This window comes from Gymnogyps californianus, chromosome 6 (assembly GCF_018139145.2).
Source record: "Gymnogyps californianus isolate 813 chromosome 6, ASM1813914v2, whole genome shotgun sequence".
Classification (NCBI taxonomy): domain Eukaryota; kingdom Metazoa; phylum Chordata; class Aves; order Accipitriformes; family Cathartidae; genus Gymnogyps; species Gymnogyps californianus.
The window spans coordinates 15595841-15618042 of NC_059476.1; the positions used below are offsets into that span (position 1 = coordinate 15595841).

The 22202-nt window shown below is 67.3% G+C and overlaps 4 protein-coding genes across 5 annotated transcripts in view; 3 read left to right on the forward strand and 1 right to left on the reverse strand.

The window, feature by feature from the left end:
- The first annotated feature begins 265 nt into the window (after window positions 1-265).
- Window positions 266-9021, forward strand: SEMA4G (semaphorin 4G). Of its 2 annotated transcripts, none has more exons than XM_050898701.1 (16): window positions 266-430; window positions 1636-1784; window positions 2361-2423; window positions 2499-2597; window positions 3785-3878; window positions 4126-4239; window positions 4351-4517; window positions 4667-4836; window positions 5000-5144; window positions 5222-5444; window positions 5530-5645; window positions 6001-6138; window positions 6341-6460; window positions 6527-7780; window positions 7996-8115; window positions 8197-9021. In XM_050898701.1, the coding sequence occupies exons 1-14, from the start codon at window positions 310-312 to the stop codon at window positions 7361-7363; spliced, it is 2556 nt and encodes an 851-aa protein (XP_050754658.1). In that variant the 5' UTR covers window positions 266-309; the 3' UTR covers window positions 7364-7780; window positions 7996-8115; window positions 8197-9021. The 2 variants fall into 2 exon arrangements, with proteins under 2 accessions (XP_050754658.1, XP_050754659.1); XM_050898702.1 differs by having other exon boundaries at window positions 2532-2597; window positions 6001-6152; window positions 6358-6419; window positions 6510-7780.
- A 41-nt stretch (window positions 9022-9062) lies between these two features.
- Window positions 9063-10205, reverse strand: MRPL43 (mitochondrial ribosomal protein L43). Its single transcript, XM_050898704.1, has 3 exons — window positions 10075-10205; window positions 9504-9610; window positions 9063-9292 (listed from the first exon to the last, which is right to left on the reverse strand). The coding sequence occupies exons 1-3, from the start codon at window positions 10203-10205 to the stop codon at window positions 9078-9080; spliced, it is 453 nt and encodes a 150-aa protein (XP_050754661.1). The 3' UTR covers window positions 9063-9077.
- Window positions 10206-10458: 253 nt separating this feature from the next.
- On the forward strand, window positions 10459-15240 carry TWNK (twinkle mtDNA helicase). Its single transcript, XM_050898703.1, is given in 6 exon segments — window positions 10459-10879; window positions 10882-11709; window positions 12199-12439; window positions 13129-13236; window positions 13609-13750; window positions 14433-15240. Coding segments are annotated over 6 exon segments (1998 nt in total). The 3' UTR covers window positions 14691-15240.
- Window positions 15241-15987: 747 nt separating this feature from the next.
- LZTS2 (leucine zipper tumor suppressor 2) overlaps window positions 15988-22202 on the forward strand; it is a 7122-nt gene continuing 907 nt past the window's right edge. Inside the window, 8 exon segments of the mRNA XM_050899124.1 lie at window positions 15988-16017; window positions 18725-18793; window positions 19898-19928; window positions 19931-20020; window positions 20023-20363; window positions 20725-21240; window positions 21784-22053; window positions 22154-22200. Of these exon segments, the coding sequence (XP_050755081.1) occupies window positions 15988-16017; window positions 18725-18793; window positions 19898-19928; window positions 19931-20020; window positions 20023-20363; window positions 20725-21240; window positions 21784-22053; window positions 22154-22200 (1394 nt within the window).

Consider the following 22202-nt stretch of genomic DNA (forward strand, 5'->3'; position numbering starts at 1 on the left):
GGCTCGACGCCTTGCACTGTGCCTCAGTTTCCCATTTGGCAAACGAGGTCTTGCTTTTCTCTGAAGCCGTCCCTGGGCTGAGGCCGTGCCCGGTCAAGCGTCCATGCGTGTGTGCGGCTGGTTCCTTCCCAAGCCCACTTGCTCGTGAGGTGCTGGGGACAACAGGAGCGTCTGACCTGGTGCTCTGTGTTTCAGGAGGGTTTGGTGGCTGGCCCTGTCCCAGGGAGCTGGGGAGCCTGTCCTGAGGATCGGCTGTGCCAGCCTGGCGGCAGCGGGTTGGGTGGCTGCCCTCGCCGGGGGAGCGGGAAGATGAGCGGAGGCACGGCCCGTCTCCTGACAGCTCTCTTCGTGGTGGCGGCAATGGGCTACCCGTCACGACGGTCTGCCACCGACCTGGATGCCACCCCCAGGACAACGATCACCTTTGACGGTAAGGGGGTGCGGGTCTTGGTGATGGTGGTGAGGTTTGGGATCTTACCAGCACTGGGTTTGGTGCATCATGACTGGGTCCAGCCTTCACCAGCCCCCCAGAGCAGGGTCTTGGCATGGGAGGGTAGCTACAGGGAGGCCTCCAGTCCCCTGGGCTCCAGAAATTGGAGCCCACATATCTGTCTGGCGTTGGGTGCCTGGAGCCGATGTGCCCCAAGGGAGGGAGCAGAGCAAAGGCATCTCCCCAAAAGCCGGGGTGGACAGGGGTGTGCAGGGAGCCACCTTTGGCTAGCCCCCAGCCCTGCCCAGCAGCCTTTGGAGGGTGTCCTGAGCCGGGCATCACACCTGGGCTGGGCTCTCATGGCCCAGATAGTCAGCAGGGAGCTTTCCTCCATAATTTTCTCTAATTGCCACTGGGCTCTTGGCCTCCAGCCTCTGTGGTGTCGGCCAGCCCCACAATGTCATCATGCCTTGGGCATCCATACAACTTTGTTGACCTCGTTAGTGAAGCCCAGCTCAGCAGTCGACGGTGGGAGAGGGTTTCATTTGCAGCTGGGGTGCCCTTTTCTCCCCAGGCAATGCCTCCTTTCGGGGGGGTCATTCCCTCCCCAGCTGCCTCTGGGGTCCCAAGCCCCACGGTACTTTCTCCTCGTGTGGCGGGAGGGTCCAAGCCTGGCTTGGGGTCCCTCTGGCCAGGGCTGAGTTCCACCTCACACTTCTCAGCACCCCAAATTGGATGGTTTCTCCAGCTCGGTGAGCAGGGAGCGCCCAGCCTCGCTGCGGGAGCCCTCCCCTTGCACGGCAGTTTTGGTTCAGGTTTTTTGCGTCCTTCCTTTTGGGCCGGCTGGGTTCGGTTCGGAGCCGGGGTTGCTGCTGGTGTGTTTTTGCTTCCTCCAGCGGTTCCCCAAACAGCGTGGCAGGACTGTGCTGGCCATGGATGTCGCAGCTCCCACCCCTGAGCTGCCATTTTAATTAGCGGCAAGAAATGTCCCCTGTGAGCCTGAGCCCGATTAGTGCCTTTCGCCTCCTACCAAACCTCCCCTCTTCCTTTCCTCCTGCCGTAACCGCTGGCACCCAGCACCGTCTGCCTGATAACCTCAGCGGGTGCCTTCCCACCCACTCCCGGCTCAATCCTCTGTCTTTTACCTGGTGGCTCGTGCCATACCTGCCCCAGGGTCCCCCCTCAGCCCCCTGTTCCCTTTGCAGAGCTGTCGGGCATCCGGCACTTCAGCGCGCACACCCTCAACTACAGCACCCTGCTGCTGGAGGACGACCGGGGCATCCTCTACGTGGGCGCCAGGGGAGCCATCTTCGCCCTCAACTCCAGTGACGTGGCCGACGGCTCCCACCGCACGGTGAGCCTGGCCTCTGCCCGCCGCTGGCTGGTTGTCCTCTCCTGTCCCATGCTGCCCGGTCCCTGCCCGAATCGTGGCCACCCTATCCCTGCTCATCCTCCTGCTCGCCATCTCAGGTCTTGCCTGGAGGTGCTCTCCCCAGGTCTGTCCCCAGGTCCGTCCCCAGGTCCCCTGTGGATGCCTGGTTCTTCTCCCCAGCCAGGCAGCGTGGGGACAGCAGTGGCAGATGTCCCCAGGCTCAGAGCTGCCTGCTTCAGGGACACCCCGGCAGGACGAGGGGCAGGGGGGGAAGCGCGCCCCTTTGCTCCCTCCAGGAAGGACACCCCAAAATCCTCCAGGTTCCTGTGGGTGCTCTGGAATTTCTGTCCGCAGGGTGGGGTGTGGGACCGCTCTCGCCCCGGGCTGGGGGGATGCGGGCAGGGTGCCGTCTCATGCTCTGAGCAGCCGTCCCCTCTCTAAATAAAAGAGAGGATTTTAGCATCTCTGATGGCTCTGGCAGAGGCTGGAGCGTGCAGTGATGGGGGGACCATGCAGTGATGGGGGGTCACGCAGTGGCAGTCCCTCTTCCCCTTGCAGATCCACTGGGAAGCCTCCCCGGAGAAGCAGATGGACTGCTTGCAGAAGGGCAAAAACAACAAGGTAGAGCTGGTGGGTGGGTGCCGGGGGCTGCCGCCACTTTCCTCAGCTTGTAACGCCTGTCCTCTCCCTCTGCAGACCGAGTGCTTCAACCACGTGCGGTTTCTGCAGAGGCTGAACAGCACCCACCTCTACGCCTGCGGGACCTACGCCTTCCACCCACTCTGCGCCGCTATCGTGAGTACCGCTCGGCCCCACGGCTGTCACCTGTCCCCTGCCACCATGTCACCCCAGGGTGGCGCAGCTCCTGTCCTCTCCTACCATCTCCACCCGCACCCCTGTCCCAGCCCCTCCCTGGCTCGGGGGGGAGGCGAGTGACCCCCAGGCTGGGGCGGGTTGGTTTGGGAACACAGCCACCATGACGCAGATGCCCAAAGTCCCCACTTCAGCGCTGGGGTTGGACTCTGACCCCACAGCGAGGTGGCTGGGGGTGGATTGGTGCCGTGGGGGGGGCACGTGGGCTCAGTGGGGCCGGTGCGGTGGGACATGCCAGCACTGGAGCTGGTCTCCAGCACCTGCTGTTGCAGGGCCCCTTCCCAAAGCAGGGGCTGCAGACTAGCTGGAGGCCGGTGGCAAGCATGCTCGGGGAGGGTGACGGTGGCAGGGAAGGTGACGGTGGCGGGGCTGACTCAGCAGCCCCTCCCCAGGGATTTCCCGGGCCAGGCTGGGGGGTCCCTGCGTGGCCATGACTCACGGCAGAGCAACCGGGGGCAACCACGTCCCCGGGCAATGGGACTTTCACCCCTGTGCAGTGGCTCCTTGGTGTCTTGGCTGCCCTTTGCCCACCTCCCTCCCTGAGATGGGGGGGCAAAGGGGCCTGGGGCCGCATCCCCAGCATGGCCGGGGAGCCCCGGATGGGCCGTGCCTGTTCCCACGGCTGCGCTGCCGGTCCGGTTTGGCCATCACACACCCTGGGAGTCAGGTGGAGGAGCTGCCGAGCTGGAAGGGCCCCATCATTATTTGACGTGCTTTGAACTGCAAACCCCAAAGAAAATAACTGCTGCCATGACAGGGATGTCACCCTGGGGGACCCAGCCTGGCTGGGCAGCGTCTGCCAGCCAGGCACAGCCCGGGAATGTCGGCTGCGCTGGCTGGCTCCTGCCCGGTGCCCATGTGATGCCAAAGGGGGATGCCCGGGCTCCCCTTCCCTCCTGAGCCCTCTCCCCGCTGTCGGCTAGGGGCTCCAGCTGTCCCTGTGGCTTCTGACCAGCTGGAAGGTGCCGGGGGGGGTTATCTTGCCCAGATTAAGGCATGGCCATGGGCATCGCTGTGTCCCTGCTGGCAGCCTCTGCAGAGAGCCTGGGGCTGGCAGACGAGAGGAACTTGTCCCCTCCTGGCTAAACTGGTCCCCTGTCCCCCCCAAGGAAGCCGACAGGTTCACGTTGCCGTCCTACTTTGAGGAAGGCAAGGAGAAATGCCCATACGACCCTGCCCGCGGCTACACCGGCCTCATCGTGGGTAAGCAGCACCTTCCCCCGGGCTGGCGGGGACATGTGGGATGCCACCGACCCTGGCCTTGTCCCCAATGCCCCCACGGGGGCCCCCCAGCCAGGGGGGCTCTGCGTGCGGGGGGCTCAGCAAGCCAGGACTTGGTCCTCCTCCTCCTCCTTCTCCGCCTGGAGCACGGGGATGATGGTGGCTTTTGGGGCTGTCCCTGCTGTCTCTGGGGTGCACGGCCATGCTGACGGGTGCCTGCCCTGCCCAGACGGCGGCTTGTACACGGCCACGCGCTATGAGTTTCGGAGCCTCCCCGACATCCGGAGGAACCTGCACCAGCGGCCGCTGAAGACGGAGGAATCTCCGCTGCACTGGCTGAATGGTGAGCCATCCCTGTCCACCAGGACTGGTGTCACGGCCTGTGGGACGCTGTGCATCGCCACCACTCCCATGGTGGGTCCCCAATCTCTGCTTCTCACTCCGCATCCCCCAGATGCCGAGTTCGTGGCCTCCGTGCTGGTCCAGGAGAGCAAGGACAGCCCCGTGGGCGACGATGACAAAATCTACTACTTCTTCACGGAGCGGGCGGGTGAGGAGACCACGTCCTTCTTTGACAAGAGCCAGGTGGCCCGGGTGGCCCGGGTGGCCCGTGTCTGCAAGGTAGGCATGTCCCTGGCCACAGGGAGCCAAGCGCTGCTCCTCCCGGTGTAGGGGCTGTGTGGCTGCACCTTGGGGGAAACCGAGGCACGGGCAGAGGGGGACACACGCCCCCAGCAGCCTGTGCAGAAATGCTCCCTGCACTCTCCCAGAGCGACGTGGGGGGGAAGAAGATCCTGCAGCGCAAATGGACGTCCTTCATGAAGGCGCGCCTGGTCTGCTACATCCCCTACTACGAGGTGCTGCGCAGCATCTGCAGCCTGGACGGGGGCAGCTGGGCCAGCACTGTCTTCTACGCCGCCTTCACCCTCTCGGCGCAGTGGTGAGCGGGGCAGCGGCCGAAACGGCTGGGGCTAACAGTCTGCAGCACGGGGGGACCAGAGATGCTCGATGGGACGCGCAGGCAGGCGCTGAGCACCTGGGGGGTGCGTCAGTCGGGAGCATCCGTGTGTCTGCCCGGGCTCAGGTGGGGCTCTGTCCCCCAGGAGGACCATGGAGGCCTCGGCCGTGTGCCGCTACAGCATCTCGGCGGTGCAGCGCGCCTTCGAGGGCCCCTACATGGAGTACCAGGACTCGGCTCGCAAGTGGTCCCGCTACGACGGTGCGGTGCCTGAGCCCCGGCCCGGCTCCGTGAGTGCCTGGGGGTGTGGAGCAGGGGGGGCGTGGGGCGGCCACATCCCCCCCTGACCCCCATCTCCCCCGGGCAGTGCATCACGGACCGCTCCCGCAGGAAGGGCTACAACTCCTCGCAGGACCTGCCCAACAGCGTCCTGGACTTTGTCAAGCTGCACCCGCTCATGTTCGAAGAGGTGAAGCCGGCCGGTGGGGAGCCGCTGCTGGTGAAGAAGAGTGTGGCGTACAGCCAGCTGGCAGTGGACAGGGTGCGGGCCCTTGACGGCCACTCCTACGATGTGCTCTTCATGGGGACGGGTGAGCATGGGATGAGTTTGCTGGGTCTGTGCTGGGCAGGGGGGACACCCCACACTCCCTCCTGACCCCCCGCTCTGCTCTCCAGGGGACGGCTGGATCCACAAGGCTGTGGTGGTGGGCTCCGGCATCCACATTGTGGAGGAGGTACAGGTGTTCAGGGACCCCCAGCCCGTGGAGAGCCTGGTGATCTCCCACGCCCAGGTGAGGGGTGGAAGAAGTGGGGGGAAACCACACATGGGGCACGTTTGTGCTGTGAAGCTGCCACTGGGCTGTTTGGGGGACAGGGGGGACATGACTCCTGGGTCACCCCAGCTTGGGATACATGCCAGAGCCCAGCGGGGCAGCCTGGGGAAAGGGACCAGCCTGGCCCCTACCTCCTTGCCAGGTGCCAGCCGCAGCCATTGGCACTGGCTGGAGCTGGGGGCCCTTCCCCGTGCACCCCCACCAAGGGAGAGCTGTGCTGTGGGGCTGGGGGGGGATCTCTGGGCACCATGGGGCACCCCACAGCCCAGCTGCACCGTGCCAGAGCAGTGCTGAGCCAGCCCTTTCCCCCCAGAGGAGCCTGTACGTGGGGGCAGCCAGTGGGATCCTGCAGGTGCCCCTGGCCTCCTGCGCCAGGTACGCCTCCTGCTACGACTGCATCCTCGCCCGGGACCCCTACTGCGCCTGGGACGGCAGGGCCTGCCGCGCCACCGCCACCACGGACAGGTAGGGAGAGGCTGCCCGTCCCCGGCGAGGTCCCCACAAGCCTTCCACCTGCCCCATCCCGTGATCTTGCACATCACCCCATGGCACAGTCGCCCCAGTGCCACCCCCAAGGGTCTGGCATCTGGCAGTGGGTCTTCAGTGGCCGTGACCCCATACGGGTGGGCTCAGCTGGGGCTGTACGGCTGAAGTCCCCCGTGTCTTGCAGCACAGGGCTGGTGCAGGACATTCAGAGCGGCAACGAGGGATGCCGGAGCAGCTCTGGGCGGGGTGAGTCTGCGCCACCCCTCGAGACCACTGGGGATGCCAGCGTCCCTTAGGGTGGCCGGGACGGGTGCGAGGCGGTGCATGTCCCCGCAGGCTTCCTGCCACGGAAGAACCGGACGGTGCTGCAGGGGGACGACGTGCTGCTGCCCTGCGACCAGCGCTCCAACCTGGCACGAGCCATCTGGCTGCTGAACGGCAGCGAGGCGGCGGGCACGGGGCAGGACCGGCTGCGCGTAGGGGTGGACGGGCTGCTGGTGACGGACACGCTGCCCCAGCACAGCGGCGATTACTGCTGCTACGGGGAGGAGCGGGGTCTCCGGACGCTGCTGGCCGCCTACAGCCTCACCGTGCTGCCCGAGCTGCCCCGTGGCCCCACGGCCACCCCCTGGCCCCACGCCTCCAGCCAGGTGGCCGGTGACATGAAGGTGGTTTATGTCTCCGCCATCGTCGCCTTAGTGGTGCTGTGCGCCGTGCTCAGCACCGTCCTCCTCTACATGTCCTGCCTGGAGAAGCGCAAGGGCAAGTACGTCCTGGGGGAGCCGCGGCCAGCCAGCGTGGAGCTGCAGACCGTCTCGGCCAACTGCCTGCGCAAGGGCCGCCGGGAGGAGGAGGAGGAGGAGGAAGAGCTCGCCTACCCCGATGGCTGCCTGCGGATCATCCCCGGTGAGGCGCCCACAGCTGCCACCTCCCCGGTCAAGGAGCTGCCAGCTGCGGTGCCCCCGCTGCCGCCACCGCCGCCACTGCCGGCCGAGCTCACCAACGGCGTGGGGGCTCTGCCCAACGTCCTCCGCAAGATGAACGGCAACAGCTACATGCTGCTGCAGCAGCAGGAGGAGCCGCTGGCCTCGCCACTCTACAGCGCATCCTTCACTGAGGAGCTCAGCAAGATCCTGGAGAAGCGGAAACACACGCAGCTGGTGGAGAAGCTGGACGAGAGCTCCGTGTAGGGGCCGGGAGGGGGTCCTGCCAGCGGGACCCTCCTCCCCTCCGGCCCCTTCTCCCACCCCCTGCCAGCAGTGTTACAAGACTCAGGCAAAACTACCTCCTGGATGGCAGAGCCGGGCCGGGCCCGGGCTCGGCCGTTCCTTCAGCTTTTCACTCACTTTTGAGACTCGCTGTACAGAAAAAAAGAAAAAGAATCTATTTAAATTTGGGAGCTCTATTTATGTATAAAAACCCACCGATGGCGGCCATGAGCCGGAGGCAGGAGCTGGCGCCTGGCTGAAGGTGGACACCGGGGGGAGGGAGAGTTTCTGTCTGTCTGTCCGTCCAGGCGTGAGAGAGAGATGCTGTTGTGGATGCGTGGACTCGGCCTGCCCCACTGGGCGTCCCTCGGCGCACGGAAGGCAGACGGCTGCTGAGAGGTGGGTGAGGAGCAGGGAGGGGGGCTGGGGGCTGCCCCAAGGTGCTTGCACCTCTTGCAGGGTGCAGGGTCCCTTCCCAGCACGGGCCGGGGGGGGGGGTTTCCCCCAGCTGCCCGCTCGCAGGCCGGAGAGGGGCTGTGGACACATCTCGTGTTGTGGGGGGCGGCCTCGGTGGCTGCCAGCCCCTGCCCGCTCTCCCATGTCTGCCCCCCCAGGGTTTCCTCTCCGGGAGAGGACGATTCAGCGACGGACGGAGCCAGGGCAAGGAGCCCACGTCCCCGAACGGCCTGGAGCAGCTGGTGGAGTGGCACGTGCCCGCTGCGAGGAGGCCCCAGGTGAAAGGCAGGGGTGGGTGCCCTGGGGAGGTGGCACCCCCGGGGCCTCTGACCCTGACAGGCTCTGCCCCCTCTCCCCAGGGTGCTGCAGGGGAAGAGCAGGATGCAGCAGTAGGCAGCAAGATGCACTGGCAGCAGGACCGGCAGCCACCGCCGTGCTCTGCAGCGTGGGAAGGGACCAGCGCAGCACCCACATCCACGTCTGCAGTGCCCCCGCAGCCCTGGGCACCATGTGTTTCTGCCCTCCTGCGTGGTGCTGTTGAAGAACTGGGGTTCAGGCACAGCCCTGTCCCCCATGGGACAACACGTCGGAGGAGAAACATCCTCGCACAGCGAGGAGGAGGAGCCCTGGACAAAGGCCTGCCTCCCTCTGGGGCCTCCTGCTCTTCATGGCACTTTCCAGGAGCAGCCACTGTCCCTAAATCCCCCCAACTACCTCTGCTCCTGCCGCCTCGTGGGGGAACTCGAGGGACTGGGGTGACAAAAGCATCTCACACCCCAGAGACAGGGCGGTGACACCAGAGAAGCCGGGGAGGGACAGGCTCGCTGGGGTGCGTGTCCTCCCCTCTGTGTTCCTTGCTGGCACTTCCAGGATCAGGGCAATGCCTGGAGCTCAGCCCTGCAGGGCGGGGAGAAGGGGGGTGGCAGCCCCTGGGGTCCCTAACAGGCTGGAGCCCAGGCCCTCCTGCCCCGGAAGAGCGAGGCTTAGTGGGAAAAGGCAAGAGCCAGACGCCTGGGCTCTCCCATCCTGCCCCCACCCTTGTTTTTGCTGCAGGGCGGGGCAAGCCACCCCCAAGCACCCCCGCCCCCCCGCAAGGAGGGGCATCGCCCTCCCTGTCTGGCATCCCTCGTGCACAGCCCCACATGCCCCCCGGCAATAAACGCGGCTCTGTCTGGACGTGGCGTGGTGAGGTCTCTGCGGGCAGGAGGAGAGATGGATGCGGAGGTGTGGGGCAGAGGCTTTATTGGGGCTGCAGGCGCGGGCCCCGGACGGTGAGGGCGGAGGGTTTGTTGGTGAGGGGGTGCCACTGGCCCTGGACGCTGGGGTTGTCGGTGTGGAAGGGCTTGCGGATGCGGATGATGTCCAGGCCAGACTGGCCGGCCAGCTTGGTGGCCAGCTGCACGATCTCCTCGCTCGTCTTGCTGGCGATGAGCTCCTCCCGCACCGTCCCGTTCACTGCGGCAGAGTGGGGGAGGGGTCAGGCCGGGGGCCCCCCCAACCTGCAGCCCACCCCCCCCGGGGGGCAGCTGCTGTTCCCCGGTCCCGCACGGCAGCCGGCCCCAGCACCGTCTGTGGCTGGCGGAGGCAGTGCAGAGCCGGGGCAGGGTGGGGAGGGCCCCGTCCCCATCCTGCCCCCCAAGCCCCCCCACGCTCCCCCCGCACTCACAGTACTCGGCCACCAGCAGCGGGGCTGGGCCAGAGCGGGGGCTGATGTAGAGGACAACATCGGGGTGCTGCCGGGCGAAGTCCAGCGCCGCCTCCTCCACGAACTGCCTGTGGGGGGGCCGGGGGGGGCGTCAGCCCCAGCGGGGTCAGAGGGTGGAGGTCACGGTAGTCCCCACCCCAGGGCAAAAGTCACAGGTGGGGTCACCCACACCCTGGTGCCCTGCCCACGGGAAGGGTCACAGTGCAGAGGTCGGGGTGTGCCACCTGCAGGTCAGACGTGATCACCCAGCCTGCCCCTGTGCCGGTGGGTCGGAGGTCAGGGGTCAGCAGTGCTGCCTTCTAGTCCCTCCCCCATCGCGTAAGAGGTCGGGGGTCACCACCCCTCCCCGACCCCCACCTCTGTGGGTCACAGGTCAGCAGCGCCTTCCCTTTCCCTATACGGACAAGTCAGAAGCCACCACAGCTTCTCGTAAGCCCCTCCCCCAGCAGGTCAGAGGTCAAGGGTCACCAGGCCTCTCCCCCCTCCATCCCAGGCAGTCAGGGGCAGCGGGTGAGGGTGCCTCCGACGGTACCTGGCGCCGCGGGCGTCGGCCGCGGTAGGGCTGAAGAGAAGCTGGAGGCGCTGGAGCTGCCGCACGTAGCGGCCCACGCCGTTCTGCAGGACGGCCGCCAGGAACCGACTGGGCGTCCCGCGGCCCGTCATGGCGCCGCCCTCACCCCAGAACCGGAACCGCGCGGAGGGGGGAAACATCCGCTTCCGGCTCCGCCCGGAAGTGACGCGCTGAGCGCGGTGGCGGGGTCAGGCAATGGCGGCGTCCGTGGAGCTCCACGTGAGGGGGGCGGCCTGAGCGGCGCCGGGCCGCGGGGCCGGGGGGCCGCGGGGCCGCCGCCGATGCGGATCGGCAGCGGCACGGGCGGGTGCCGGGGCGGCTCGGGCGGAGGCGGGCGCGGGCAGGATGGCAGTGGTGCCCCTGCGGCCCTGCAGAGCCGCCGGCCGCCTCCTGCCGCTGCTGTGCGGGGGGGCGAGGAGCAAGGGAGTCTCCCTGAGCCCCGGGGTGCCGGGCCGCCTCACCCAGCGGCGCTACAAGAAGGACGTGCTGCCCTCTCCCGAGGGGCCCGTGCCCTCCGTCTCCATCACCGAGATCCGGCAGTACCTGCGGGCCCAGGGCATCCCCTTCCACGACGGGTACAGCTGCCTGCATACCCCCAGCCTCTTCACTGACAGCCGGGAGGACCAGCCGCCGGCCGCCAGCGCCCCTTACACACTTTTCATTGACAAGACCACGGGCAGCTTCCTGTGCACGGCCACCCTGGCCGAGGGCACCTGGCAGGACTTCCAGGCCAACGTGGAGCTGCGGCACCGTGGCATTCCCCTGCCAGCTCGGTAGAGCCGGAGGAGGACACGCGACGGGCTCGCGAGGATGCCCGCTGCATCTGGGACCGGGCGCTGCCGCTCTGGGAGCTGCTGGATGAGGATGAGACCAACAAGACCAAGGCTGTGTTTGGCATCTCCCTGGTGACGGACGCCACCCTGAAGCGCTTCGGGGTGCGTTATCTGAGGACTGCCAAGTCCCTTGTCTTCCCCTGGTTCAGCCCCCGCGATGCGACCCTGAAGGGCCTGAAGCTCGTGAGGGTGGAGAAGAAGGGGGATGCGATAGCTTATGTGGAAGAGACTTTACCCCGCTTCGATTCCTATCACAATCTCTTTGGGCTGCCCCTGATCGGCCGCCGAGACACGGAGCTGGTCTTAACTGGGTGGGAGCTGGATGCCCTGGCCCTGCACCAAGCTACAGGGGTGGCCAGCCTGGCCCTTCCGCGGGGGGCCACCTGCCTGCCCCCTGCCCTCCTCCCCTACCTGGAGCAGTTCAAGCGTATCACGCTGTGGCTAGGCGAGGACCTGCGCTCCTGGGAAGCCGCCAAGCTCTTTGCCCGCAAGCTGAGCCTCAAGCGCTGCTCCCTGGTGCGCCCCGGCGACCTGCAGCCCCGGCCCTTGGAGGCTCTGAACCAGGGCCTGAACCTCACCAAGATCCTGCGTGCCGCCCTGCCCGCCAGCCACAAATCCATCGTCTCCTTCCGGCAGCTGCGTGAGGAGGTGTTTGGGGAGCTGGTCAACACCGAGCAGGTGGCCGGCGTCAAGTGGGCACGCTTCCCCGAGCTCAACAAGCTCCTCAAAGGGCACCGCAGAGGGGAGCTCACCGTCTTCACAGGTGATGGGCAAACGGCTGGTGGACGGGGGGAGCAGAGGGCTCTTCAGTGGCTTCACCTTCCAGGTCCCCTTCTGCTCGTGGCTTCGGCTGAGCCCATCTTGGGGGTGCACGAGAGGCTGGGGCGCGTTCCTAGGTGCAGTGGGGCTGGGCATGCCGGTGTGGTGGTGGGCTCCCTGCCTGGGGTGGCACAGAAAGTCGTGGGGTGTCCCTTACCCCTGCCACCTCCTGTCCGAGCCCTCCCTGTGCCCTCCTGCCGGCTGCCTAGCCCTTCCCCGCACCCCGGAGGGACCTGCTGGCTGCTGGAGGTGACGCGCGTGCGCCCAGACATGCAGCATGGCACGAGACTCTGCCTGTTTATGGTGGGAGTGCTGCGGATAGGCTGCTCTTATCCCGCTCCCCGGCGCTTCCACCTCTAAACAACCGCTCAGCGCGTTCAGGAGGGGTCAGATCTTCTCCAGCTAATTCCTCCCGTCATTGTCCTTGCACCAGGCCCGACGGGCAGCGGGAAGACGACCTTTATCAGTGAGTATGCGCTGGACCTGTGCATGCAGGGCGTGTGCACACTGTGGGGCAGCTTTGAGATCAACAATGTCCGCCTGGCCAAGATCATGCTGACGCAGTTTGCTGCCCAGCGCCTGGAGGACCAGCTGGAGCTGTATGACGAGTGGGCTGATCGCTTCGAGGACCTCCCGCTCTACTTCATGACCTTCCATGGCCAGCAGAACATCAAGTATGGTCCCACACCTTCGTCCCCAGTGGTGTTTACCCCTGACAGCATGTGCTGCAGGGCCTTGGGGAGCCAGGGCTCTTCCCCCGCAGCGGGTCACAGATTTGGGGCTGGCAGGAGGCACGTTGGGGCCGTTCAAGTCCCGGGGTTGGCACGTGGGGACTGTGTGGCTCAACCGGCTGCATTCTTGCTGTTGCAGGGACTGTTGCAGCGTCCCTCTGGGGTGGGGGTGAAGGGAGAGGACCTGTCCCTGTGCTAGGTGGCTGCTCTAAAACCAGCTTCTGCCCCCGGCAGGATGTATCCCCCCACACCCTGCTCACATGGCAGCGCTGCCGTTTGCTGAGGAGGGAGGACAGGCACCTCCTGCTCCTTATATTCACCAGGCGCTATGGTGCTTGCACGCATCCCCATGTGCCCCGAGGGTCCCTGTGGGCTGGGGAGATCGTGGGACGGTGGGCAGGGGCTGTGTGGGCAGCAGCTGGGTCCTCCTGATCCAGCTGCCCTTACCTGTGGGGATGGGGCTGCGCCTGTCCTGTGACAGAAAAGATGCAGAGGTGGGATGTGCCCAGGGTCCAGCAGGAGCCAGCCTGGTACCTCCCAGCTCTGCCTCTCCCCCTCCCCATGCCTGGCTCAGCATCCCCGTCCCTGCCTTTGCTGATCCCCGGGGCTGATCCCGATCTCCCCTCACCCAGGACGGTGATTGACACCATGCAGCATGCCGTCTACATGTACGACATCACTCACGTGGTCGTCGACAACCTCCAGTTCATGATGGGACACGAGCACCTCTCTGTGGACAGGTAGCCCTTCTCCAAGCCGCCCCCTCCTTCCTCCACCACCCTTGTTGCTGGAGCTGGCCCTGTCGGGTGTCACGGCAGGGGCTGGGGACCCACACAGGGTGTCCCCTTTAGTCCTGTCTGGCAGCCCTGTTTTGTTGAAGGGCGATCACTGCCCTGGGGAGGAGGAGGTGGGAAAGGGTGAGCCAGTTAACTGCGATCCCTGTCGTGCCCTGTCCCTTTGCCTGCGTGGGCTTGGCTGCCTCACGGAGAGTAAGCCCAGCCCCCTGGGTGCTTCCTGCTGTGGGGCTGAACCTGGCAGCACCTCGCTGTCCGCCCCCCCCTCCCCACACCAAGCAGTGCCAGCCCCTGACCCAGTTCTTGCTGCCGTGGCAGGCTCGCTGCTCAGGACTACATCGTTGGTGCCTTCCGCAAGTTCGCCACGGACAACACCTGCCACATCACACTGGTCATCCATCCCCGCAAGGAGGACGACGAGAAGGAGCTGCAGACGGCCTCCATCTTCGGCTCTGCCAAGGTGGGCTGGGCGAGGGTGGCCCTTCCTGTCCCTCGGGCACAGCGTGTTCCCAGGAAGGGGCTGGGATACGTTGGGCAGCCGTCCCCAGCTCCCACCAGCACCCTGAGTCATGGCTGGGGATCTAAAAGGTGCTGTGAGGGGCAGGATGTTCGCAGGACTCCTGTCACCTGCTGAAGATGCGCGGAGTCCCGATTTGGTCAGGCCTTGGTAGGGAGATGCAGACAGGGACCAAACCCTTTGCCAGCTAAAGCTCTGTTGGGGCTTTAGGTGCAGTTAATTAATGCTCATTGACTGTGAGTGGGATGTAGTATGAGATAATTAAAGAAGGAGCCAGGGAGGGTGCAGGGATGGGCTCTCTGAGTGCTCCAGTCTCTTCTTTGATGCTGAACGACCCTGCAGTGGTGGGCAGGAGGTACTCTGTGAGTGTGCACGGCCCTCCTGTGCTCCCTTGTTTCCCCAGGGCGTGCTGTGGCTTCAGCTCAAGCCTGTCTGCCTGGCGGGTCGCTGGGATGTCCCGGGGAAGACAAGGGGTTGGTGTCCGGGAGGTGCTGGAGTTGCCATGGCCTGGGATGCCCTGTAACAGGGCTCGAAGGAGCCGGGCAGGCAGCCTGTGAGCACCTCCGAGCCCCGTGACTCTGGCTGCATCCCCAGCACCCTCCTGGAGATGTTTTCCTCCCCCCAGGCCAGCCAGGAGGCCGACAACGTCCTCATCCTGCAGGACCGTAAGCTGGTGACGGGGCCAGGGAAGCGCTACCTGCAGGTGTCCAAGAACCGCTTCGACGGGGACGTGGGTGTCTTCCCCCTGGAGTTCAGCAAGGCCTCGCTCACCTTCTCGTCCTCTGGCAAAAGCAAGGTCAGGCTGAAGAAGATGAAGGAGGAGAAGGCACTTTTAGCCAAGAAAGCTCCAGAGGGAGGCACGGGAGCCTCCAAGAAGCCGTGAGCCCGACAGGTCTCTTCCTCGGTCCGTCGGGGGGACGGGGACTGGTGCTGGGAGCACGGGGCCGGGGTATGCCAGCCCCTCTCCCCCGGGAGCAGCAGCCACGTGCCCCTGTGGCCCTTTCTCCTCCTGCATGAACAAGCCTCTTGGCCGCCAGCATGGTGTCTCTGAGACGCGGGCCACCGTGAGAGGAGGAGTGGGCTCGTCCCAGAGAAGAGCGGCCACGGGAGGGTGCTTTGGCAGATGCTGGCAGCTCTGTGCTGGTGCTGAGTGCTGGGAGCACGAGGGAGCGGAGTCAGTGTGGGCTGGGTGATGGGGGGCAGTGACCTGCAGCCCTAGGGCTTGGGGATCTCTGGATCTGGGGCAGGTCGTTAAATTGTGGCTAAAATGGAGCCGAAACCCTGGGCTGCCACTGGTGGGAGGGACTGTGTGGGGGCACTGTGCAGAGGGACACATGGCAGGAACCCCTCCTGTCACAGGTGGGGGTCTCTGGGCTCGGTCCTGTCTCGGATGGAGCCAGCGAGGGGAAGGTGGTGGAGGGAAGCGTGGGAGGTTGTGGATGGCTCTCGTCCTGGAGCTGCGCGCTCCCCATGGGACGTGGTGGGAGGGTGGGAGCTGGACCCCCGTGGCACCACTGCTCGCGGTGGGTTGAAGGCAGCCCTGGCGTCCTGCGCCGGCGGGTGCGATGTGGTGCTCGCCGGCTCTGCCTGCCCAGCTAACGCCTGACCCAGCCCCCTTTGCTCAGGGTCTCCCCTGGCCCCTTTCTCCGGGGGCATCACCAGCAGTAAAACCTCGCGGGGAGCAGCCCGGCCTTGCTCTGCTGGGCTGGGGGGGGCGGCCACCCCCGTGCCCTCTGGGCTGCGGGCAACAAATACTGTGACCTGACTGGTCCTCGCTGTGGTAGGACGAGTCCATAGCCGGATCTTGGTCTAATCCCTTTGGGTTTTTTCCCTTCCTAGTTTTTTTTAAAGCATAAATGTGAGTGCCGTTTCTGTGCCGCTGTCTCTGTGACTGGGGGACCCTGGGGCTGGGGGGGGTGGGCCCTGGCCGGGGAGGGGGCGGGTGGCCCGGAGAACTGGGGGATGCGGTGCCAGAGGCCGTCCCTGCTGTGCAGAGCATCCCGCCCCAGCCCTGGCACACGGGTTATTAGCAGCCTCCGCGCCGGGCATAGTTTTAACCTGAGCCATAATGAGGGGCCAGGGCAGGTGGGTGGTACACACCCAGCCCTGGGTTTCCGGGGTGCATCGGCTCTCTCGGAGAGCACCCTTGGGTGCTGTCGGCGCAGGGCAGGCTGGGGGTGATGGAGGAGGAGGGTCCCGGGGAAGTGGAGGTAAGGCAAGGGGATGGTGGGGGAGCCAGGCCCCCAGCGCAGCTGGGTCAGGGTTTGCATAGCGACGTGGGTGGGGGCTGTGGGTGTTCCCCCTTGGCCAGAGGGCCCCTTCCAGCTCCCTGGCCCCCATTTCCCCCCAGTCTAGCCCACAGCAGGTGCTGTCATGGGGCTGTGGAGTGGAAGTGGGGCAGTGGGAAAGCTCAGGACCCCCATCTACTGCCCATCCCTCCTTGGGGCTGGGAGGGGGTGATGGAGCTGAGCCTGGGGGGGGACCCTGGGTGATCCCAGACCCCGGGGGGGCAGGTGGGCACCCACGGCTCCCCAAGCTGCGGGTGGGTTGATGTGGGTTTATTTTTTCTCCCTTTTCCCCCAGTTTGGGGCTCTTGGAGAGTTGGGGGGCGGCAATAGCTGCAACATCTCACGGAGGGGGGGGATGGGGGGGTGTGATGTCAAACAAGGCAGAGTCACCCCGCCCCCTTGGCGGGTTGCTGGGCTCCCCAAATAATTTGGGGGGGCGTACCCTCGGTGGCGACCTTCACCCCGCGGGTCTGCGGCTGCTTTGGGGGATGGAGAACCCTGAGGTGGGGGGGGCTCGGCTGGCGCAAAGAAGGGGACGACTCCTGCCGCCCACCCAGCCCGGGAATCCCCCGGAATCGACGTGACTGAGGCTGTGCTGGGCGAGGGTGGCCCACGCGGGGGCTCCCCCCGACACGGCCGCCCCCCCACGCACCCCACATGCCCCCCATATCCACCTCCCCTTCCCGCTCGGGGGGGGGGGGGTGGCGTGACCTCGCGAAGCGGGGGGGCGGGGCCTGGCGGAGAGGCGGGGCCTCGAGAGGGGCGGGGCTTGTAGTGGGAGGCGGGGCCTGGCGCGGGGCGGGCGGCGGGGCGCGGTGCTGCGCGGGAGGGCGGTAGCGGGGCCGCGGTGAGTGCGGGGGCCGGGGGCGCCCGGGGGTCCCGCGGGGCCGGGGGGGCTGCGGCGGCGCTGGGGGCGAGCCGTGGGGCGGCCGGGGAGCGGGGGCCCTGGGGGCCGCTGCGGAGGGGCGGGGGGGGGGGGGGGGGTTTGGGGGCGCTTCGGGGGGGCTGCCGGCGCTAAGGGTGTTGGGGGGCCGGGCCCCCGGGGGTCGCTTTGGGGGGGTCTGGGGGCGGGGGGGCAGCGGCGGCCGTGGGGCGCTTTGGGAGTGTTTCAGGGGCACTTCGGGGTGTCCTGGGGATGCAGAGGCCCAGGGGCTCTGTGGGGCAGTTTAGGGGGTTGCGGGGCACTTTGGGGGTGCTGTAGGGGCACTCTGTGGGAGCTGTGGGGCAGTGCAGGCCCAGGGGTGCCGTGAGGCACTTTGGGGGTGTTTTGGAGCACTTTGGGGGTGCTTTAGGGGAACTTTAGGGGAGCTGTGGGGCAGCAGAGGCCCAGGGGCTCTGTGGGACACTTTGGAGGTGTTTTAGGGGCACTTTGGGGGAGCTGTGGGGCAGCAGAAGCCCAAGGGCTCTATGAGGCACTGTGGAGCTGTCATGGGGCACTTTGGGGTATTGTGGGGCAGTACAGGCCCTGGGGTTCCGTGGGGCACTTTGAGGGTGTCATGGGGAACTTTCGGGGTGTTTTAGGGCACTTCGGGGGAGTCGTGGGGCAGCGGGGCCCAGGGGTGCCATGGGGCACTTAGGGGTGCTGTGGGGTCAGGCAAGGCGGAAGCACCGTGGGGCAGGCTGGGTGCTGTGGGGCTCAATGGGGCAGCATGGGGTGGGTGGGAGGGCAACGGGGGTGTGGGGCAGACAAGGGGGACAGCACCACCCAGGGAGCCTCGGGATGTGGGGAGGGCTAGAGGGGGGGCACAGCTAGGCGTGGGGGGTGTCCACCCCACATGTGCCAGGTGTGTGGGGAGGGATGAGGGGCTGCTTCCCCCTGCCCTGGGGGGGCCCTCTGGTGCCATCGAGGCATGGGAGTCCACGGGGGCCCGAAACACCCAGCAGCTCAGGGTGGGGGTCCAGCCGAGCAGGGGACGAGTCTTCCCTTGCTGTTTTGGGGTCGGAGCGGTGGGATCCGGCTTCGCTGCGCTCTGGCCAGAGCAGCTGGCAGTGAGGCTGCCCCAGTTGCTGACTGGTTTTACTGGGCGGCTGGAGGGAGGTTTCGCAGGGCGCTGGTGGCTGGCCGGGCTGGCCACCCCCTCCCCGGGTGCTTGCCCCCCTCGGGCGGCGGTGGGACCCTCTCAGTGGGCTGTGGGAGCTTGCAGGAGGGAGAAGATGGAGTCCCTTCCCACCACCTCCCAGCCCGGCCGCCGGGCGCAGGGCCCCAGCGGTGGCAGTGTCCCCTCCGTGGCTGTGCGGGGACCTGGCTGTCCCCCCCTGACCTGCACGTCCCAGGGGAGTTTCACTGGGATGGGGTGCTGCACCTTGGCTGGCTGCGGCTGGGGAGCCCTGAGATGTCCCTTTGGGGGTCCTGTGTCCCTGCCTGGTCCCTGATCCCTGCTCCTGCCCCTCCAGCAGCGGCAGGTCCCCACCGGGGGCTGTGGTCCCCACCACCCCTCCCAGGGTGGCCGCAGCCCTCCCTGGGCGCTGGGAGCAGCGTACCCGCTGCCAGGCTCCCCTGCCACCCTCTGTGCCACGCTGGCACCGCCTGCTGGTTAGGGGGCTTGGGCAGGGGGGGCTACGGGGGGCACGGGAACCCACACTGCCATTTGGTGGCCTGACCCCCTCCTCTTTCTCCTTCTCACTTCAGGGGCCGGCAGAGCCGGGTTCACGGTGTGGGGGCCCGAGTGGACCGGACGGATGGGCAGCGGCTGGCAAGGTGAGCGGAGTCGGGGGTGGGGAGGGTGGGGGGTCACCCACCTTTGCACTCGGGGGTGTCATGGGCACGGTGTGAGATCGCGGTGCCTGGGGACGGCACATGACAGCGTGGATGACGGTGGGGGGGGTGCTGGCTTGCCGGCATCTCTCCCCTGCTCACCCCCCTCGGGCACTGGCAGGCGGACTGATTTCAGGTGACAGCTCGGCAGGCGAGACCATGCGGGCAGCGGCCCCCCCTGCCTGCCCGCGCCCTGTGCCAGCCGCAGCCATGTGCGAGATGCGATGAGGCAGTGGAGGACGGATCCGGCCCGTCGGCTGGCTCCCGTCACACGGGCGTATGGCATGGGTTGGGGCAGGGAGGGCCGCAGTGGGGCACCAGCAGAACCCCCCTGGCTGGAGAGGGGCATGCGGGGCAGGAACGAGGGGCACCCATGTGTTGGAGCTGGGAAAGAGCCTGGTGCCCGCATCCTGGACCACCTGCCTGCCTGGCAGCTGCCCTCTCTGGGGGACCCTGCGCCCCACTGTGGATGGTTGGGGGTGGGGGGCATCTGCTGTGGGGTCACTGCAGAGAGGTGGGGGCTGTGGGGCAGGGGAAGTGGCTGTCCCCAGTGTGTGGGGCTGTCCCCCACTCTCCGTGGGGGCTGCGCTGGTGGGCACCGTGGGGCAGGCAGCACTGTGGGGCAGGCAGGCGGGCAGGCTGCCCAGGAGCTGGCTCTCTGCGGGCCTCTTGGATTTCGCCTCCAGCCCTGGCATGCTTCCCGTGGCGAGGTCACGCCGGGGCACGGAGGGGGGCAGGACCACATCGTGGCTGCCCCGTGGTGCCACCAGCACCCCACAGCCCCTGGCAGCCCCGGGCTGCTCCACCGGGGTGCTGAGCCCGGCTTGGGGGGTGCTGGTGCCGCCCCCCCAGCTAATCCCAGTTTTATTCTGGTTTGTTTGGCATCTCCTTCTGCGTGCTTCCCCTTGGGCCGGCCCGCATGCATGAGACTGGGGACGGTGGCTGGGGGCCTGGGGGTGCCCCTGTGCCCGCCTGGGGATACTGGCAGCCGGTGAGGCACGGCCAGCGGTGCCCACGGTTCTGATGCCCTGTATCCCTTGCCTGCAGGCTGCCCGTGCGCCCCTGCCCGCTGGGGCCCCTCTGCCATGGCCATCGTGCAGACGCTGCCGGTGCCCCTCGAGGCCGCCGCTGAGGGGGCCGCGCAGCTCCGCGCCGCCGCCCGCTCGCCCCCGCCGCTATGGGCAGCGTCGGCAGCCTCCTGCCCGGCCGGCCCCGCCACGACCGCGCCAGCCAGCCCTGCGACGTGGAGCCCCCCACCGCCTCCTTCCGCAAGCAGGAGGGGCTGCTCCGGGCCACCCCCCGGGACCCCCCATCCCCTGAGGAGTGCCGCGCAGCCGTGCCTGGCATCACCCACGCCTACGCCAACGGGGGCTTCTGCGGCGACTGGCTCGATGCCCCCTCTCCTACCAGCCCCTGCAGCGACTCAGATGAGCCCCGCGATGACCAAGCCCCGAGCGATCACCTCCGGGGGCCACCCCCCAAGCTCATCCCTGTCTCTGGCAAGCTGGAGGAGGTGAGAGGGGGGCGGCAGCAGGGTGGGTGGGTGCTGGGGTCTTGGCTTTGCTCCCTGTGCCACACTGGGGCTGTCGGCTCGGGTGTGTAAACTGGGGCCACATGGCCACATTTTTGGTGTCCCTGGGGAGGTGGTGGTCCCTATGCCCTTGATGTTCCCTCCTTTGTGCCAGGGGTGTGTGAGGGAGCCCACCTGGGCATCCCATGGAGGAGGGATGGAGCAGGCAGTGACCGGCCCTTGTCTCCTTTGGGGTGCGAAGGCGTCGGGGTTGGGGGCACCCCCCCTGTCACCACCCCAGGCAGCCCCTTGGGAGGGTGGTGGGTCCCCCCAGCCTCCCTGCTCTCTCCTCTTCCCCCGGCAGAACGTGGAGAAGACCCTGATCCGCCCCATGGCTTTCAAGCCGGTGGTGCCCAAGCTCCGGAGTGCCCAGCCGAGTGCACGCCCGGGGCTCTCGGAGAGCCAGGTGAGCCTCACCCACTTGCTGGGTGCTGAGAAGCCTGGCTCCCTGAGCTGTCGTGCCAGCACCCTCTCGGACTCGGGGCGCAACTCCCTCTCCAGCCTGCCCACCTACAGCACGGGCTGCAGCCAGCACCCCGAGGTGGGCGCACTGCCGGCCACCCCCCACGGTCCCCCCGACCCCCCGGGGGGCTGCCGCCCCTCCAACTCGGACAGCGGGCGCTCCTCGTCCAGCAAGAGCACGGGCTCGCTGAGCGGCCGGGGCCGGCCCTCCTCGGAGAGCGGCTCCTGCGGGCGCTCGCCCCTGCCCGGCGAGGAGGCCGTGCTGGTGCGGGAGCTGGAGGACAAGCTGCGGGAGAGGGAGGCCGAGCTGCGGCTCCTGCGCGACAGCCTGGACGAGAATGAGGTGGCCATCTGCCAGGTACGCCCCTGGCGTCCCCCTGTCCTGTCCCCGTCCCCCTCCCCGGGGTGCCTTGTGTGGACATCCCCCCTGGCTGGGGGGCAGGGACCTCCTTTGGGGACCCTCTATAGACCCTTGTATGGGGATACTTTTTTCTGTGGGTCTGGGAATGGGGGTTTTCCCCACCGGTGAGTGGTCCTGTATAGTCCCTGGGGGACCCTCGTATGATCTGGGGGGCAATTGTACTGACTGGGGTGGCTTGGGGTGCCCTATTTTGGATGCACCTGGGACTTCTCCCCACTGGTGGTGGGGCTGGAGGAGCCCTATAGACTCTGGGGGTGATGACATGGGGGGCCAGCACGCCAACAGATGGGGGGCACAAGGAGAGGGGACACCACTACATTGCACCCCTCCCAGACCCCTCCTCCTTTTGGGAGGGATGCACTGCCCCCCTACCCTATGGGGAGTGGGTGCCCATCCTGGAGAGGGCAGCAGAAGTGGGGGGGTGCCATGCCGCCCCCCCCCCAGCTTGTGTCGTCTCCCCCCCCTCCACCCCCCCCCCAGGTGTACGAGGAGAAGCAGCGGCGCTGCGAGCAGGAGCTGGAGGGGCTGCGGCAGCGCTGTGCGGCCCAGGCGCGGCAGGCGGCCCAGGCAGCGCAGCGGGGGCAGCAGGTCCTGCAGCTCCAGGTGCTGCAGCTGCAGCAGGAGAAGCAGCAGCTGCAGGAGGACTTCGCCCAGCTGCTGCAGGAGCGGGAGCTGCTGGAGCGTCGCTGCGCCTCCTTCCAGCGCGAGCGCACCGAGCTGGCACCCCGGCTGGAGGAGACCAAGTGGGAGGTGAGTCGCCCCACGGCGCTGGGTGAGTTGGGGGGTGCGGGCTCCGGCTGGGCGGGGGGGCCGGTTCCTGGCCGGTGCCTGAGCCCCGTCGTCCCCGCAGGTGTGCCAGAAGTCGGGGGAGATCTCGCTGCTGAAGCAGCAGCTGAAGG

What these genes read in the sequence shown, in the direction of transcription:
- SEMA4G (XM_050898701.1), top strand. Translation starts at nt 310, where the DNA reads ATGAGCGGAGGCACGGCCCGTCTCCTGACAGCTCTCTTCGTGGTGGCG. An exon ending in ACCCACTCTGCGCCGCTATC is followed by an intron (nt 2,598 to 3,784) that starts GTGAGTACCGCT and finishes GTCCCCCCCAAG; the next exon opens with GAAGCCGACAGGTTCACGTT. An exon ending in TGGTGATCTCCCACGCCCAG is followed by an intron (nt 5,646 to 6,000) that starts GTGAGGGGTGGA and finishes CTTTCCCCCCAG; the next exon opens with AGGAGCCTGTACGTGGGGGC.
- MRPL43 (XM_050898704.1), bottom strand. Translation starts at nt 10,205, where the DNA reads ATGACGGGCCGCGGGACGCCCAGTCGGTTCCTGGCGGCCGTCCTGCAG. An exon ending in GCCGACGCCCGCGGCGCCAG is followed by an intron (nt 9,611 to 10,074) that starts GTACCGTCGGAG and finishes GCCCCCCCACAG; the next exon opens with GCAGTTCGTGGAGGAGGCGG. An exon ending in GCTGCTGGTGGCCGAGTACT is followed by an intron (nt 9,293 to 9,503) that starts GTGAGTGCGGGG and finishes ACTCTGCCGCAG; the next exon opens with TGAACGGGACGGTGCGGGAG.